We start from the raw sequence: 17,801 nt of genomic DNA, 5'->3' as shown, positions 1-17,801 counted from the left end.
TGTCTTGGTGTGAAACCAAGCTTCTTAGGAAGCACTAACTATTAGGCTGCAAAAACAACCACTACTGATTTACACATTAGAAACACACCTGAGTCACAAAACACAAGTTATTACAGCTTAGAAAAAGAAAACCACTTCACCTTTGAACAGTATGTCTTTATTGTTAGACTTTTGAGTTGTAAACACTGAAAACTGCAGTACAGGGCAAATGAAAGAAGCAGCTCCATTTATCCTTTTGCATGAGTTGTTAGTGCATAGATTTAAAAGTTTAGAAAAAAATCAAGCAAACATTTTAGCATAAGCTGCCTTCTCTTTCTCCTTTTGGGCTTTTATCTTCTGCTTGATTCTGAGTGTTTCCGTCTGGATAGCTGCTTAAAAAGAAAATCCATGCTACAGTTATAGTAATCTCTTTACATGAGGTCTCCTAATATGTCAAGACCAGGTCACACTGCTGCAACTTACCCATGTTACTTCATTTAATGCAACTGCATAATGTTCTATGACGTCAGATACTAGCAGCAAAAAAACCTTGTCCCTTACTTTGTTTCACCTGGTAAGGTAACCAGGTAGGGGAGGATGTAGCAAGCATAGTATTGGTGCCAACGCAGAATTTATGAGCTAAAAATCTTACCCAATTAGACCAGGAAATTAAGAAAGTTACTAAGACCCCTGTGAGATACGGAGATAGTTCAAGAGGCATGCTGTGGACCTACATAAGCAGGTTTCCCAGTGCAACAGAAGCATCACTGCTGCATAAGAACAGGTTTTCTACCTCAGGGGGCTCTCTGCTCAATACATCGGCATTTAAGCTGTTACAAACCAGCATTTTAGGCATCACGCTGGTATGATTTCCTACTAAATACCAGTGTGGTTACTTCGTTACATTAAAAAAAAAAATCTATAAAGAAACAGCTTTATTTTACCTTTGTCTTCAGGGGCTATTTCATGAGCCTTTTTAAGATCAGCCTTAAATAAAAGAGAAATATAAATTAATGTTCTGATGAAATGTTTAGATTAAAAAAAAAAAAATTAAATATTGTGATCATTACCAATGCCTGATCGAGATCTTTTATTCCCTGCCATCCTTGAGCCCGTCTGTAGAGAGCTTTAGTATTTGCTGGATCTATTTTAAGAGCCTGTAAATTTAATAAAATTGTCACATTAACATTTCATATACTTCACAGCCTCCCATCTCCGCAAATGGCACAGTTCACACCAGCACACAATCTCCTCAGTTGGTTTGAGGGTAAGCTGTCAAAACATTAACTGTGTAAAAAGGAATGCTATAATGTAGCACACTGAATAGCTAGCTAATCAGTTTTAATACCACTGCACCAGAAGTGGTCTTTTGTGAAGGACGAGCATACACGTGGATAAAATGGAACCTCTATGTGTGTGTGTATATATATAGCTGTCAAGGCAAAGGTGTTGCTGCAGTTCAAATTATCCTAACCTTGAGTCTCACAGTACAACTCTATATTGCAGCTCCTTCCTTCACACCAAAAAAACCTCAAATGGCATCATAAAGAAAACACACAGATTTCCTGTAAAGCTTTTTTCACTGTAGGCTAGAAAGATACATACAAGCAATCCATCTCATGCTTCAGGAACCGTGCCAAGTTCCAGTCATTACGCCTTTTTTGAACTGAATGGTTTCACTAATGTGTATATGCCAGCTCAAATATGACAATATCAAAATAGGAAATACAGTGGCTGGGCAAAGAGATTGTTCCATTATTTGATTACTTAAAATTATTTTTTCAAAGTATCTCAGTTAATTTGGCTAGCTAGCTGTTTTGTTTTCTTGCCTGTGAAGATCACATTCTTTTTTCTTGCTGCAGATAGTTCTACAGTGTGTCTTTTTTTAATTTAAAGAATATAGTTTCTTAGTGATTAGAGGAAGTCTCTTTGCATGAATGTGTGGCTTTATGAATTTCACTTATTAACTTTAAATCATTAATTAAGAATTATAGACATTAGACGATGCATCCAGATTTTTTAAAATCACGTCAGTATTGGCTGTTAATATAAAGGAAGTATTACCCTGGGCGCTCATCCTCATCTGTCTGCTATAAAGCCTAGAGCCTCTTCTGTGTCAAGAATTAGAAAATTAGGTGTCTGTATTGTGTACACATAGGTAGCATTCCTTGATTTTAGCTTGACCATTGTGCTTACAGCTATTTTAAAGCAAGGTTTGTTTGAACAGGTTCAGCTGTTTGTAATTCCTTATTTACACCAAATAATGCACGTATTGCAGACTGTTAATTTAAATCACTTTTGGCCTTAGGAAATCATAAAAGTGAAAGTGTATAGTTTCTCATTAAGAATTACCTTGAACTTTACTGGTGTTCTGATTAAAGCACTGATAACACTGTTTAACACCTGTTATGAGACATAAGCTAAATACGTTACAGAAGTCTATTACAGCTATGCAGTTGCCTTTATCCAACAATTCTGTTATCTTAAAAAAAAGTGGTGTTTTTTTCCACAATGGCAAGTACTATGATTAGTAATTTCTATCTGTAACACTTGCATGCTGTTTCAATTTTTACCATTTTCTAGATGACAGATACCACATTACACAGTTTTCTTATTTTTTTTCTTTCCTCATTCCCCATTTGTCCATTCCGAATATAGGTTTGTGAAAGTTTTCCATGTGGTAACACCATCAGCAGGCTAGAAAGCAAGCCAGCTCTCTAAAGGCCCCTCACACACAGATTAGCCGAGACTCCTGCTTTCAGCATGAAGCCCTAGGAGATGCTGCTCAGGATCCTCTGCTAACTGATAAGAGCATTCTTTACTCTGTTTCCTTCAAAATTTCAGAGTGTTACTAAATTATTTCAAGTTTCCTCAAATGTACTAAATTCTGTCAGTATGTCTATGTCCCTGTTCCTTTTTTTTTCTTTAATTCTATTGTTTTTCAGTATTTCCATATTTATTGTTTCCTTCTTTCTTTCTTCCTATTCACTGGTTTCATTTCACCACTAAGCCTACCTGAAAGGGCTTTAGTTAGAAAAGTCACTTCAATTAATAAAATACAAGACCATCAAATCTAAAAGCAAGTAAAATGTTTTGCTCATACTAGTCTTCCAGAGAAAAGTATTCCTCTTTCACTGAAGACAGTTTAACTCTTTGTAATATAAAAATTAGCTCTGCAAACCAAACTGACAATGACAGCGGGCATATTTTCCGGCAGTAAGGAACAGCCCTCTTTGTTTCTAATGAGTCATTTCAATTTCAAAATCTTTTTAAAAAGCCACATACTGGAAAGTTAGTAATAACTTCACAATCAGCCTTCTACTTTGTTTACTTTCAAATCATAACCTTGTCAGAAGACTCTTGAAAAAAGCTTTGTAGTGTCAATCTCCATTTTCTATATATAGGCCAATTGTTAATCAAAATACTAAACATTAAATTTACCTCTGAACAACTTTCAATGGCTCCCTGCCAATCCAACAGTTTTAGTTTAGAAGCGCCAATGTTTAAAACACAGGTCAAAGCAACAGTCTTCAACTTTTGTTTGTCTGCCTCCTCTGCCACTGCTTCAGAAGCTTCTACATACCTGCAGAAAAACAGATTTACGAAGAACATGTATTAGTGTTGCAACTTCCATTTTGTTCTGCCCTTAGCTATCTTTCCACAGATGTGTACGAATTGGCCTATCCAAACTGGTATTTTTAAAGCAGCTTCAATTCCACTATTACAAATATTTATTAAGCTAAATGTATGAGACCTACCCTAACAAAAAAGATGAACTCACTGGTGAATGTTTTCCTGGAACTCCTAGTCCTCCACTGTACTAACAGTAACAGCATTCTTTTTCTTAGACAAATGCACTATTCTAGGTGGCATGAAACCATTAGAATTTATCTCAATGACTGTTTGTTCTCAAAAAACATGTTGCTCATCAGTGGCAAAACATCAACACCACCACTGCACCTTCCACGTTCATGGGAAGCTTCATCTCTTCTTCAGTTCCCTCAATAATATTTTAATTAGTTTAGGCATTTACGGCTAAAATCTGAAGCTAACTTTCCTTTGTAAAGGAAGGTGGTTTATAAGCATTAGTAACTCCACCTTCTTTCCACTGTCTTCTTCCTTCATGACTTTTTTCCTGAACTTCAAAACTGATACTGGTTCAGGACTAAGCCACATCATTTACTGCATCTCTGTTTCATAGGCAAACTGTATCATCTCATTCTTCTTAATTTACAATGTGCTAATGCTGTCAGTTTTTTATTTCAAGTGGCAAAGGTCTGTTGTGGATATAAAAGTTCTAACTCTTTTAATGGCCTACTTGATAGAACTTCTGGTTTATTTAAAAAATAAAGATCAAGTGTTTGCATACATTCACATTTTAAGCATGCCACTATTAATGCAGTCTTTGCAGATCAGTGCCTATGTAAGTTCAATTTTTGCATGCCCTATGTTTTGAGTGTTGCATGGTTTGTATACAACTTTGGACCACAGAAATAAGCAAAACTTAAAAAGTAAATTAGACATAGTCCCAGTGATTTTTCCACTTGCTGGGCATCATGCGAAAGATGAGAACCAGAAGAGAGAGAAAAGGGTAAAAAGCTAAGGAGAGTTACAATACAAAACTCTGTTATGTTCAAAACAGAATACACCTATAGTATTTATGAACCACATCAATACATGAAAGACTGCAACCATTCTGGTAACAAAATTAGAGCTTCCAAGTCAAAGAAATCAGTAAGATGAATATCAAGGGAGACAATAGGAAGTAATACATTTTTTGATAAAAAAGTGTCAATTCTTATATATAAAATAAATTTTAAAAAACTGGTTAAGCAGCAATAAGACTACAGGCCAGTCAGTCTCACCTCTGTGCCTGGCAAGATCATGGAGCAGATCCTTCTGGAAACTATGCTAAGGCACATGGAAAATAAGGAGGTAAACATGGCTTCACTGAGGGCAAATCGTGCCTGAAATCTGGTGGCTTTCTACGATGGGGTTACAGCGTTGGTGGGTAAGGGAAGAGCAACTGACGTCATCTACCTGGACTTGTGCAAAGCATTGGACACTGTCCCGCACAACATCCTTGCCTCTAAATTGGAGACATGGATTTGACGGATGGACCACTCGGTGCATAAGGAACTGGCTGGATGGTCGCACTCACAGAGTTGTGGTCAACGGCTCCATGTCTGAGTGGAGAGCAGTGACGAGTGGCGTTCCTCAGGGGCTGGTATTGGGACCAGCGCTGTTTTAACATCTTTAACATCTTTTAACATCGGTGACGTGAACAGTGGGCTTGAGTGCACCCTCAGCAAGTCTGCCAACGACACCAAGCTGTGTGGTGCGGTCAACATGCTGGAGGAAAGGGATGCCATCCAGAGGGACCTTGACAGGCTTGAGAGGTGGGCATGTGTGAACCTCATGAGGTTCAACAAGGCCAAGTGCAAGGTCCTGCATGTGGGTCGGGGGAATCCCAAGCACAAATACAGGCTGGGTGATGAGTGTATTGAGAGCAGCCCTGCAGAGAAGGACTTGGGGGTGTTGGCTGACAAGAAGCTCAACATGACCCAGCAATGTGTATTTGCAGCCCAGAAAGCCAACCGTATCCTGGGCTGCATCAACAGAAGTGAGACCAGCAGGTCAAGGGAGGTGATTCTCCCCCTCTACTCCGCTCTCATGAGACCCTACCTGGAGTACTGTGTTCAGCTCTGGGGCCCCCAACATAAGAAGGACATGGACCTGTTGGAGCGAGTCCAGAGGAGGCCCATGAAGATGATCAGAGGGCTGGAGAACGTCTCCTATGAAGACAGGCTGAGAGAGTTGGGGTTGTTCAGCCTGGAGAAGAGAAGGCTCCGGGGAGACCTTATAGCAGCCTTCCAGTGCTTAAAGGGAGCATACAGGAAAGATGAGGAGGGACCCTTTATCAGGGAGTGTAGTGATAGGATGAGGGGTAATGGTTTTAAAAGGAAAGAGGGTAGATTTAGATTAGATATTAGGAAGAAGTTCTTTACTGGGAGGGTGGTGAGGCACTGGAACAGGTTGCCCAGGGAAGTTGTGGATGCCCCATCCCTGGAAGTGTTCAAGGCCAGGCTGGATGGGGCTTTGAGCAACCTGGTCTAGTGGAAGGTGTCCCTGCCCATGGCAGGGGGGTTGGAACTAGATGATCTTTAAGGTCCCTTCCAACCCAAACCATTCTATGATTCTAAGATGAGAAAAACAACAGAAGGTTATAATGGTTACTGTTGGTAAAAAGAAAAAAACAACATTCCCAGATGGTTTGCTAGGTGAGTTGGACATAAGACATGGGAGATATCCTGATAGAAGCTATTCTATTCCTATCAGTTCTGGCAAAGTGCCAGCTAAAGTACACCATCCTACATAAAGTATTGGATTTTAAGATACAACAACAGGGCATGTCCACAAAAGTATGACCTATAAAGAAGAGCTGGAATGATCAGATTTGTTTAGTCTAGAAAAGTTACCATCCTTTCCATCCACAAGGACAAATAAACGTCAAATAGAAGCTGTCTACTCAAACTGGAAGAGTCTTCATTGGGTGTGCTTAAGAGTGAGCAAGACAACTAATTGTAAGGGGTGGCATAATTATAACTGATATTTACCTAAGAATGGGGGAGGAAATGGACAGATAGAACACAAAGACACTTAAAGATCCATTCCAGCCTTTTTTCTGTATGATTTCTAAAAAGTTTACACAGAAAACCTATTTACTTTGGGGTTTCTGTTGGTCTATGATAGGCTTTTTGAGGGCAGGGGGAGACGTTGCCCTTGGGTTAATATCTGTAATTAAAGGATTAATTTTTATGCTTCAGAAAGACATCATTTGTTTGAAACCCAGTTAGTTAAAAACTCAGCTGAAGCATTAAATATGCCTGAATTCTTTTTCTTTCATTATTGTTACTGCTAGTTAACCAGTGATCATTAAGGAGGTAGGGATAAAGGTCAGTATAACTTTAAATTAAAAAAAGTTTTTAGGAGAAGCTCATACACATAAAGCAAAAAGCATGAAAAGAAGAAAAGAGCAGTGTGGAAACAAAAGCAGAAAGACCATGATTTTGAAGGCAAGTCTGAATTATACATGGAGTCAGGATGATGGTATGGAGCCTCAGAAAAAATAATAATAAATTAATAAGGGTCACATTTGGGGGTACTCTCTCTTGAACTTACCAATTTCCTAAACCTACTGTTTTTTAGAAATCAGAGAAAAACTATCTCCCTCCTTTCCTGTCCATTAACTACCCTGTATACTATTGTGCTTTTGCTCCCAGTTATGCACCAGCACAGCAAGAGTATTAAAAAAGGAGCTTTTAGTCAGTTCTAAACACCACTTCCTGCCTATAGCTCTTACCTAGCAATGAGTAGAAGACCTACTTGAATAAGCAGCTAAAAATCAACCAGATGTTTTCCAGATTCAGAAGGCTCTTTTTTTAAAAAAGAAGAGAAAAGAGCACAGCAACAGGCACTTTTTAAATGCACATATCATTGCTTGATAGCAGTATTAATCTGGGTTACAGGAACTACCTGATTGAATGATGATAGCCTTACCGTAAACTTTTACTATACTTTTTAGCTGCCACTGCCCAATTTTGCGATTTGAAGAAAGTATTTCCTATATTCTTTATGTCTTCTGCTATGGCCACAATCTTGTCAACCTAATAAAATAGATGGAAAATATAAAGTATGAATGTACTTATGAAAGAAGTCTTGAATTACTTAATGTTTAACAGTAGGATCTCATGTCCATTCTCTTTCAAAGATTATAAAATCTCAGAATAAAAATATTCTGATTTTAGACAAATACTAGCTTCAAACCACTCCTGTAATATTCTTTACTTTATGTAACACAATAGTCTGAAAGATTAAATTCCTAATGGGTTTTCTACAGTATAAAGGGTAAGAAAATACCAGAGACAACATAGCAGTTCAACTCCTTCCCCTAAATGCTGCTACCCACACAGAGCTATATATAAAGGTGCTGACCGTTATTCATAGAAAAGACGTGTTAACAATCAAAGTATTCAACCAAGACTGCCTTATTCCCAAGAAAACTTTGTCTTCTGCTTCTCAAAACGGTATTAGTCACCTGAACTCTGCACGCTCTCAAACTAGAAGGCGTATCAACACAATTCTCCTTCTCTCAAAACACTTAAAACATCTGTGGAAGGAGAAAAAGAACAACTGCCTGTCTCTATCAAATCCATCATTTCTATTTCCAGAATGGCATACATTTCAAGTGTTAAGTTACTTTTCCAGTGGCCATAAACAGTTTGTAATTACTGCTGTCTATACCACAGTTGTCTTAAGCTCTGTCAAATGCATATATTGCCATTTGTAATACTATCAGTTTACACTTCTACCCTACTAGAATTAATGACCTTGAAAAAAACTGATCACAGCATGAGCCCAATGTCACCATGGTTTCTGTAGTTAGTTTATATGAACAAATTCAAAGTTAAAGGAGGCAGGCACCTGCCAAATTCAGTTCTGAACCACAGCAAATGCTATCCAAAAACATTTTCACAAGCTGAAGTGCTTCTCAATAGCCAGATACAAGGAGTTTCTGGTTCCTAGCTGTAATGTTTTTTTACTATTCTATTTCCAATTCTGTATTTGGAATCTACATGTACAGCCCCCCTTTTTTTCCCTCTCACAAATCACTGTTTGATTTACACAGTTTGTCTATTTCACTTTCATGATAAAGTAAAAACCTGCAGAAGAGCTACTTTCACCAGTCTGCTCCCTAACTCTCAAAACCAGGTCTTCCTTCAGTTTGAACAACCTGAAAAGCAAACAACTACTGGGAATTGACGAGTAGCTCTGATGTAGTAAAAATCTTTTAAAAAGGTTGATCCTTTATTATTTCTATTAAGTGAGGCAAAATCTTTTTAAGTGTGAATATTTAAAAAGTTGCACAGAAAAAGTGTGTAGGTACAACATTAAGTTAGTCATCTGCAGGATGGAGTTCTAGTACTTGCAATTTGTCACTACAGCACAAACAAAAGTAAAAAGAAATGAAGAACAGAAAAAAAAAAGTGTAATAATTGTAAGTAGTAGTGGTTTTAGTTACTGGGGAAAAAATCAGCTGCAATTAGCACTAAAAAAAAGATAGCAATCCCCTCCCACAGCATTCTGTTTCCTAAAATTGAATGTCACCATTTAATCAGGACCCTGATCAATTCTTAAGAAAAAAGGCTTAGTGAACATCATCACAGACACCATGTAACTCAGGTTACCTACAAGTCTTGCATTCTGTAAAATACCTTAAAAGAAAAATACTTACATCTTTCAAGTCTATATCTGAATCTTCAGGAAAATCTGGATGAGCATCTCCAGATCCATCCTGGGGAACAATTCCCCAATCATCTCCTTCCTTTAGCTCTCCACATTCTGCAATGATGCACAACTGGAAAAATAAAAGTGTAAACAGCGGTATTGCTTATTAAGACAATTTCCGAAAAAAAAAGCCACAACTTGTGAGTGGTCTTTGAAATTCAGCAAAAATGCTTTTTCATCTGTTGTTTGGGTGCATTGATTTCAGAAATGCATCACATCATTAGCCTATCCTCATCAAAAGGTTTTTATCACAGAAAGTGTTGCGGTCAGAGGAGCAGGACTCCAAGAACACCGTAACCATGCCCCACAGAGAGGCTGCAAGAGGAACTGGCAGCAAGCTGAGCTGCAGCAAAACACAAGACATGGAAGTTCTACTACATTAGAGAAGACAGTTCTTTCTTAAACTGCCAAGTCTTTTAAAGTTACAGAGGTATTAATTTTTCAAACAATCACAAACTGACATGACCTACACACCGACTGCTTTTCCAGAAATACGACTTCTGACATAACATTCGTAAGAATACATATCACTTAGGTAGGGTTGTGAACTCCACCTTTTAATTTCGTCACTCATCCTACACTTCTAGCTGTACATTTCTACCTTCACCCTGATAAAGGCTTCCACCCTCACAGCTGTGTTGAACAATACATCAATTGTTTGTGCAGCGGAAATTTACAGCAAAAGAAGGAAAGCCTCTTAACAAGGACAGTAAAATGGAAATCAACACTGTTAGTAAAAATAACTGGCTAACACTTAATAGTTCTAAACATTACACCAAGCATTTAGAAGAAATGAATACACATCATATAATGGCAGAATAAACATCATCCCTAAGTGCTTTGGATTTTGTTTACCTTAGCAGGATTTTCTCCTTTTACTTCAACGTTTTCTAATATTTTAACTACACCCATTCCTTTGATCACTTGGCCAAACACCACATGTTTCCCATCCAGGTGAGAAGTAGGCACCGTTGTAATAAAGAACTGAGAGCCGTTAGTACCGGGTCCTGCATTTGCCATGCTCAGCAGCCCTGGTTTATCATGCTGCATTGGGGAAAAAAAATCACAATCAACATATAGAAGATCTGTTATAAAACCATACATAAGACTCTGTAAGGCTATTAATATATATAGCAAGGACAGCCATAATGACAACTTGGTAAACCAGACAGTTGGCAACTAATTTTACCTATCATGACCGAGGAGAGCAAATGTCGAGCTCTCCATGTTTACTTGCCACCTAGCAGTCTATCAAGCAGAGCCACATGTGTGACTTGATGCTGTAACATCTGTCTGCTTCTTGTACACTCAATCCCCTGCACAGCTGCTGAGTTTAGACAGATCACCTGAGAGACATGTGAAGTTCCTCACTGGATTATTCAAGACCACTGGCCTCAAGAAACAAAGCTAAACACCACTTAAAGCAACTTTAATGTTACACTGTCAAGATGGGTATGTATTGTTAATTTTATAAGGGCTAATCACACCAAATATGTTGTAGAACTGTGGGGTTTAGGGGACTGTGGTCTTTATTATTTAAAGGTTGGTGGTTTTTTTTTTTAACTCCTTCACTTTCCTAGAGAGACAGTTTTTATTCTGTTGGGACTTTTAACCATCTAATTATTTTGGCTCACGCTACCAGGCCACAAACTAACAAAAATTTATTAAACAGCCCAACATGAGAAGATACTGTTTATCTTGTTTCCCGTAAGTACTTTTTCCTTCTTTGAAACAAGAATTATCTTGCTCTATCACACAGATTATTTCATTTTCACTTGTACTGCAAACATGTACTTTTCATATGTGTTGTGAATCTCTTGTTGCTGAACTGGCATGACACAGCCATTAAGATATTTTTCTCCCCAAGTTGATCTTGTTATTAAGTCCAAGGAACTCTGTTTAATGTGACTCAGTATGTTATACCAAGACACTGGTACATGTCTGAAGCATGCAAGCTGTGGTATTCCTAAGAAACTTGATACTGGCGGGGGGGAAGTATGACAGCACAGAGGAGACAGAAGCAGCAATTGCTGTGAAGTAGACCTCAGAGCTCGACAGGAGGTTGATTAGTTTGAGACAACAGTCTGAGACAGCTGTATTTAAGCAGCTGGTTTGTCCCTATAGTCTCTACCACTTCGAAGAACCTGTTGTTTTGAAAACTGTTGTCCCATACAGTGTTTGGATTTCCATGGTGGTAGGGAGAACTCCTTCCCTGAGGCGTTCATCCGGTCGTATGGCACAATGAGTCTGACTCTTTCAACCAGGATTTGGCTCAGGAATTCTGGGAAAAGGCTGTACAGCTTAGAGCTAGAATTGCACCTAGCCAACAGAAAGCTACTGGAATAATCTTGGCTTTGTCTCTTCTAATCTTGAAACTCATCCTGGGAATCAGAGATGGCAAATGACAGAGAGGAAGCCTGTGTTCCACAGCAAGAGAAGGCATCTGGTAGCAAGCCTGCACGATTGCAGCCTCCAAAACAAACATCTGACATTTTGCATCACAGTTGCTGGCAAACAAGTTAATCAGAAAGGTTCCTCCATAGGAGATTTTTGCAAATACCATTTGAGGCTGGTCACTGATTCACTGCCCCAGAGGCAGAATAAGACCTGTAAACCTTACTTTTTTTTTTTAATTACACCTAATGCTAGACAGCAACGGTTTGTAAACAGAGCGCCAAGTAACAATAAACTCTGGTGTTGCCTTACACCTGCAGGTTTACCTTTTGTCTGTAAAGATTTGGAGGACAAGTTGGAAAGTTACGGACAGCAGTCTGGTGGCTCCGATCTTCACACTTACATGCAACCCCATTTTGTTTGGGACCAAGTCTCAACATTAGTCCCATGATGAGAGTTCCTATTTATAAACAAAACTGTTGTCACTCATGCATTTTCTTGCCAGTTTTTTGAAAAACACTGCAGATAGATAGAGTGTCTTTCCCATGATGGTTTCTGCTTGTCATTTTGTAAGCTTATAAAGCAAGTAAAAAAGTCCGGACAAAATCAGATTCTCTGACAGATTCAAGGCTTGCAAAACCATGCCATGGTAACAACACTGCTTGAGGACTGTGTAACTTGGGTGTTCCACAACAGCACAGCCGTTAGCTGGAGAAGTGACACCAAAAAAAGCCTAGTAGGATTGATCTGACATGGTAAGCTGACTACTAACAAAGTCTTGCAGTTTATTGCAATTTACAGGAAACCATACAAACAACACAAGAACAAACAGGTAGCTCCAGTGTCCTTAAGTGTCAACAAAACCAGCTCATTGTTGTCCGAGACAGTGGTTTGAGAACACTTTGCAGGACTGCTACATTAAGTGCAAGATCCAGTGAATTTCTATGTAGTAGAGGCATTTTAACTGCCACTAAAATCCTAACATACTTGGCCAACAGATGATGGGAATTGAGCTCCCAGACTCTGTACAAGATCCAAGTGAGTTCTTCAACTCATACCTGGCACATTGACAACTTTTGTTATAGCTGAGCAGTCAGAGAAGTACTGAAATGGGGGTCATTTGCATTCCATTCATAATTATCTCCAGATCTTACTTGACAGTACAACCAAAAAAGTAACGATGACACAAAGTCTCCTTCTTCAGGGAGCTGGAGATCCTGTGACACGCACCAATGCAGAAGAGTAACTTTAAGCAGCAGTGCTATGGGCACCACCATAGCAAGTGTCGGACTTCAGAAAACATCTCTCACAACTGTAATTAACTCTATGATGAATGCTGGAGCTACATTTCCAGCTACTACTCTGAACTTGGTAATGGACTTTGATGCCTAATTAGTGGAGGAATGCCATATTTTCTTTTCCTAAAATACTGTTTGGAGGCAAACACAATTGCAGTCAGGGCTTTGTTTTAACCACAGAACAATGATTTTTAAGTTTTTTAGTCAGTATTGTTGAGGAGTCATTCATATGCTATCACATAATAACACGATATGAAAACGGTTAATGCCAATGCTGAGAATTGTTACACCTACAGCAGCGGGTGTCCTGGCTGTTGTAAGGGGTACTTGCAGAACATGTTATTTTTGTTGTTTCCAAGTAGTACTCCCACCCAGGTTCAAGATGCGATTACTGATAGTTCAAGCACAGGGGATCTTTTCCAGCCACACAGCCCTTTATATACAGCTGAGAACACAGATGAGCACTCAGAACAATTATTATGGTTGCTACTTTTCTACAGAATAGCTAAGTCTGCTAGCCAAAAAACGTAAGTCACAGTGTACAGGTAATACTTAAATATGGAGATCTTCCAATACTGTATAAATTCTAGGCTCAAGGTACACAGACCTGCTGTACAGTATGGTGAAAAGCAGTCTTCTTCCCTTTCTGGAATACCCATTTTTAAAGAAAGGTAGAACTAAAATGCTTAAAAAAGAAGATTTAAAAATACAGAAGGCAAACATTTCTTCTTCAAAGCATAAAAAAGAAGTCAATCTTATGTCAAAAGACAGACCTTGGAGGCATCAACTGCATTTGATTTTTTTGACAAAGAGAAGCCTGAAGAATGGTAATGGACATTTTGAAGGTTATGCCTTTGCAAAAGAACCAAGGAAAGACACAGGACACATCCTGAGAAAACTGTTGTTCAAAAATTGTACTTGTGTGTGTAAAGCACATGCACCTGGAGTCTTTCTGGTGTCACGAGACGTTTTCGAGGACAAAGACCGTTTTAGAATTTCCTACTCTCGCAGCACAGCTCCCTCCTCTTTTCCCGCAGCTGAGCTGACAAAACTGCTTGTGGGACTGCACTAATGGTTGCTAGTAATGAAATAGTGAGCTCTGATACAGGAGAGGGAATAAGTAATGGGAGGGGTAGGAATTTCTGCCATCAAAGCCAGCATCTCTTAAAACGACATCTTCAAATCAAGACCTTTGCATATTCAAAAACTTGCTTTGTTCACAGCACATTTTCCCAACATTTTGGGTGAAAAAAAGCCATTCGTAAACAGCCTTTTACTTCTCATATCATTGAAAATAACTGTAGTAGGGAAAATGCTTTCTTTTAAATTTTCCTTTGGATTAATTCTGCCATCTACCATGGATTCCCCACTTCTTAAGAAAGGTATTTCTCACATCTAATCTTATGAATGTTGTTAGTATATGAAAAAAAAGCATAAAATCCATTTAATGCTAACATACTGTTTATGCTTCAGAGTGACAAAATTTGCCACTCTTTTAAAATATCATCCCTACTTCAATGAAAACTAAAATATTGCTTCAAATGAATTTCTGATGGTGCAATTAAAAAGAAAATTTAAACTATGGTTGTCTTTGTCTTAATGAGGTTGACCTCATTTTGTATGTATTCATACATGTATTTGTTCTGTATTAAACAAAGACTTTAAGGACAAACTAGTTTGGGGCTTTTTTGCTGCATTCTTTCCACTGCTTAAAAATACATTAACCTTTGACTAAAGAGCGCTAATTCTGAACTTGAAGAAAAATAAAAATCACTGAAACTTCAAAAACTGAATGCAGTTAGTATTTTCAATAGAGTACCTTATAATGAAAGTTTTCATCTTCAAATTTTTCACCATATATACTTTCTCCACCTGTGCCATTTTGGTTTGAGAAATCTCCACCCTGGACCATAAATTGCTTAATAACTGTAAAAGAAAATAATTATAAAATACAGCAGCAAGGCAGGAAAGGCACGAAGAAAAACAATTCAGAGTTGAAGAGCAATCCCTGTCACCAGCACCTGCACCTAAATAAAACCAAAAACCACCTTTTATTTATCAAGTGTCCCCTAAGTACTCCTTTTCATTTAAGCGGACATCACTTGATATTTAATCCTTTACCTGAAATCCATTTCAACCTATTCACAACTCATAGTAAACTAGTTTTACTATTACTAACTTACTAGTAAATTTATAATTTACTATTATCAATGCATGTAAGAACATCTAGTCATTAAGAGGATCAAAAAGTCAAAAACTTACTTTCAGTCAAGTTATTTCTTAAACAAGTGCTCCGAAATATTGTTTAACATTATTTGAAATACTGATAATGGAGGACTTCTGTTACCAACAGGAAAACAGAGGATTTCATAGAACTTACTTCTGTGGAAAGGACATCCTTTATAATGGAGAGGTTTTCCAGTGGTAGGCCCTGTTCCTTTTTCGCCTGTACACAACGCACGGAAATTTTCAGCAGTTTTAGGTACAACATCAGCAAATAATTCAAAGACAATGCGTCCAACTGAAATGACAAAAAGAGAATGAGACATATTTTTAAGTCTCATCCTTGGCGTGGTGATGCGTTGAGCATCACAGGGCAAAGGAAATTAATGTTTCAGACTCGATTATTTTTATTTAGATTACTATTAAATTTACATTTCGGGGTTCTTCCATGGCAATCACCAGCAGAGTTACATTAGGTTTTTAGTAAGGTTACTACCAACAATGAATTCCACTATCAAGAATAATTTAGGGGGAATAAAGACAGAGTCTGCCAAAAACTACCAAAAATGCCAAATGCATTTACTGCCAAAAAAATGTGCGTGGGAAATCACACACACATATATTAAAGCCAAATTATGTATTTTAACATGCATACTTATTTTATGTCTATTTTAACATACATATGTAGCTTGTTCAATCAAAAACAGACACAATAAAAAAAAGACTGTTTTGTGGAGACTTTTATTTGATCAAAAAGCTTATGCCAAACATGTACACCAACCTTACTCCTCATTCTCTTAAACCCCAATTTTACTAAGACACAGTAATACTTAACATGTTTATGAAAAATGGCTGTTTACAGTTACAGATGCTACAAGCAATCGTTAAATCCAAAAATGTACATGTTTTAACTAAAGGAAGTGAAATCTGAGTAGCTAACAGATCCTGTAATAGTCGATAAACAGATTCTGTGTCAAATTCTCATCTTTTCACAAACTGGCTTCTCAAAGAGCTATTTCTCACTCCTAGCAGCCGCCATCAGTTGATGCTCCTGTTTTCTCATCAGCTTCACAGTCAATTAGTTAACATAACTTCACTCTACCGGAAGCTAAAAGTAAATATATTAATTCTAATTAATACAGGAATGAAAACAAATTAGACACCTGAAAGTCACTAAAAAGCAAATGATCTTACAGACTTTCTTCTTTTATTCTTTTGAGTAGCAGAACGAATAAATGAGAGGCAATATCTTGACAAAAAGGCAGCATCTGTCTTCACCCATGCGAATGTTGAAAACCTACGCTTTCAAATATTACCCCAGCTTCCATGTTGCTGTTTTCTTATTTCCATTTTGACCATTAGCCCAGGTTTTCGAATGACCTCTGGCAACACCGGCGATGCCAAGAGAACAACCAGGACTGCCGGTCTGCCTGACCTTTTACCTCCGCAGACCACCACCGCCCGGCGCAGCCCAGGCCGGCAGCGGCAGCGGCAGCAGCCAGGTAAGACCTCGCATGCTGTAGCGCGTCCCCAAGACATGGCGGGGGGGACAGGACAACGGCTTGAAGCCAGGAGTCGCAGCCCGACAAGTGGGTCGCTCTGATCGAGGCCAAGCTCGGCACACCGACAGCACGTGGAAGTACGAGTGTAGGAGCAGGCTGCCGCCATGGGTACGCCATAGGGGACCTGTATGGTGCAGGGCACTGTGCCAGCCTGCCGTGCTCGGTCGGACGTGGCTGTAAGGGGAACGTGTCGCAGGGGGTCACTGATGGCGGTATAGGTACCTGCTCCCCTGCATCACCCACGGATATTTCCCTCAGCTGGGAAGCCACGGGGAGTGGGGTGCCGATGGAGCCGTGTTGCCTTTCTCTCTGTTTTCCTCGGGCCTGTTCGTTCTGGCGGGGAAACCTCTGAGGGAGCGTGCAGGGCCCCGCGGGGAGGCCACCTCCCGCCGCACGGGAGGCCCGTTCGCGGCGGGGCCATGTTTCTCCTCCTCCCTGGCGCCGGGTGTGTGCGCTCGCAGCCCGCGGCGACAGCGTCCGGCCCGGCCCGGCGCCACCGGAGCCCAACGGTCCCTCCCCGTCGAGAACGTTCCGCCCCGCGGCCTGGCCCGGGCATGAGCCGCGCCGCTCCCGCTCGCTCCCCGCCGCCCGGCCCGGGCCCCGCGCGTTCCGCCCAGGGGTGCCCCGGCCCCGGCCCCACCGCGCGGGTCTCGCCCCGGTCCCCGCCGCAAGGGCCCCTTCCCGCCCCCTCCCCACCTCGCTCGCCCCCGATGTCCACATCGAAGAAGGCGCGGGGGTTGCAGGGCTTGCTGGGCCGGGCGAGAGGGGACGGGTGCGACATATCGCGGCTGCCCGCTGCCGCCGTGGCTCCGCCTGCTCGGCCGCCCGCGATTCCGGCCGCCGCGGGGTCGGGGCCGCTCCCCGCTCCTCCCACCGGCAGGGGCGGGCGGGTGGCGGAGCGGGCCGCGGCCGCCCGGGGGCAAAGAAACCTGCCCCCGGGTTAATGGCGGCGCGGGGCGTCCCTGTCAGGCGAGGCTGAGGGAGCGTAGCCGGGCTG

At 40.3% G+C, this 17,801-nt stretch overlaps 1 protein-coding gene across 1 annotated transcript; it reads right to left on the bottom strand.

The window, feature by feature from the left end:
- Window positions 1-141: 141 nt before the first annotated feature.
- On the bottom strand, window positions 142-17,585 carry PPID (peptidylprolyl isomerase D). Its single transcript, XM_050895359.1, has 10 exons — window positions 17,501-17,585; window positions 15,400-15,540; window positions 14,839-14,945; window positions 10,183-10,371; window positions 9,275-9,397; window positions 7,540-7,646; window positions 3,421-3,562; window positions 1,050-1,136; window positions 924-966; window positions 142-368 (listed from the first exon to the last, which is right to left on the bottom strand). Exons 1-10 carry the CDS (start codon window positions 17,583-17,585, stop codon window positions 280-282), a joined length of 1,113 nt encoding a protein of 370 aa, XP_050751316.1. The 3' UTR covers window positions 142-279.
- Window positions 17,586-17,801: the final 216 nt, after the last annotated feature.

This window comes from Gymnogyps californianus, chromosome 4 (assembly GCF_018139145.2).
Source record: "Gymnogyps californianus isolate 813 chromosome 4, ASM1813914v2, whole genome shotgun sequence".
NCBI lineage: Eukaryota > Metazoa > Chordata > Aves > Accipitriformes > Cathartidae > Gymnogyps > Gymnogyps californianus.
Note: the sequence above shows the minus strand (reverse complement) of the source record. Positions and strands in the feature narration are given on the sequence as shown.

Excerpts from the sequence above, each read along its gene's own strand:
- PPID (XM_050895359.1), bottom strand. The coding sequence starts at position 17,585 with ATGTCGCACCCGTCCCCTCTCGCCCGGCCCAGCAAGCCCTGCAACCCC. Across the intron at positions 10,372-14,838 it reads ATGAAAACTTTCATTATAAG|CATGATAAACCAGGGCTGCT; the intron begins GTACTCTATTGA and ends TCCCCAATGCAG. Across the intron at positions 3,563-7,539 it reads AAGTATAGTAAAAGTTTACG|GTATGTAGAAGCTTCTGAAG; the intron begins GTAAGGCTATCA and ends GTTTTTCTGCAG.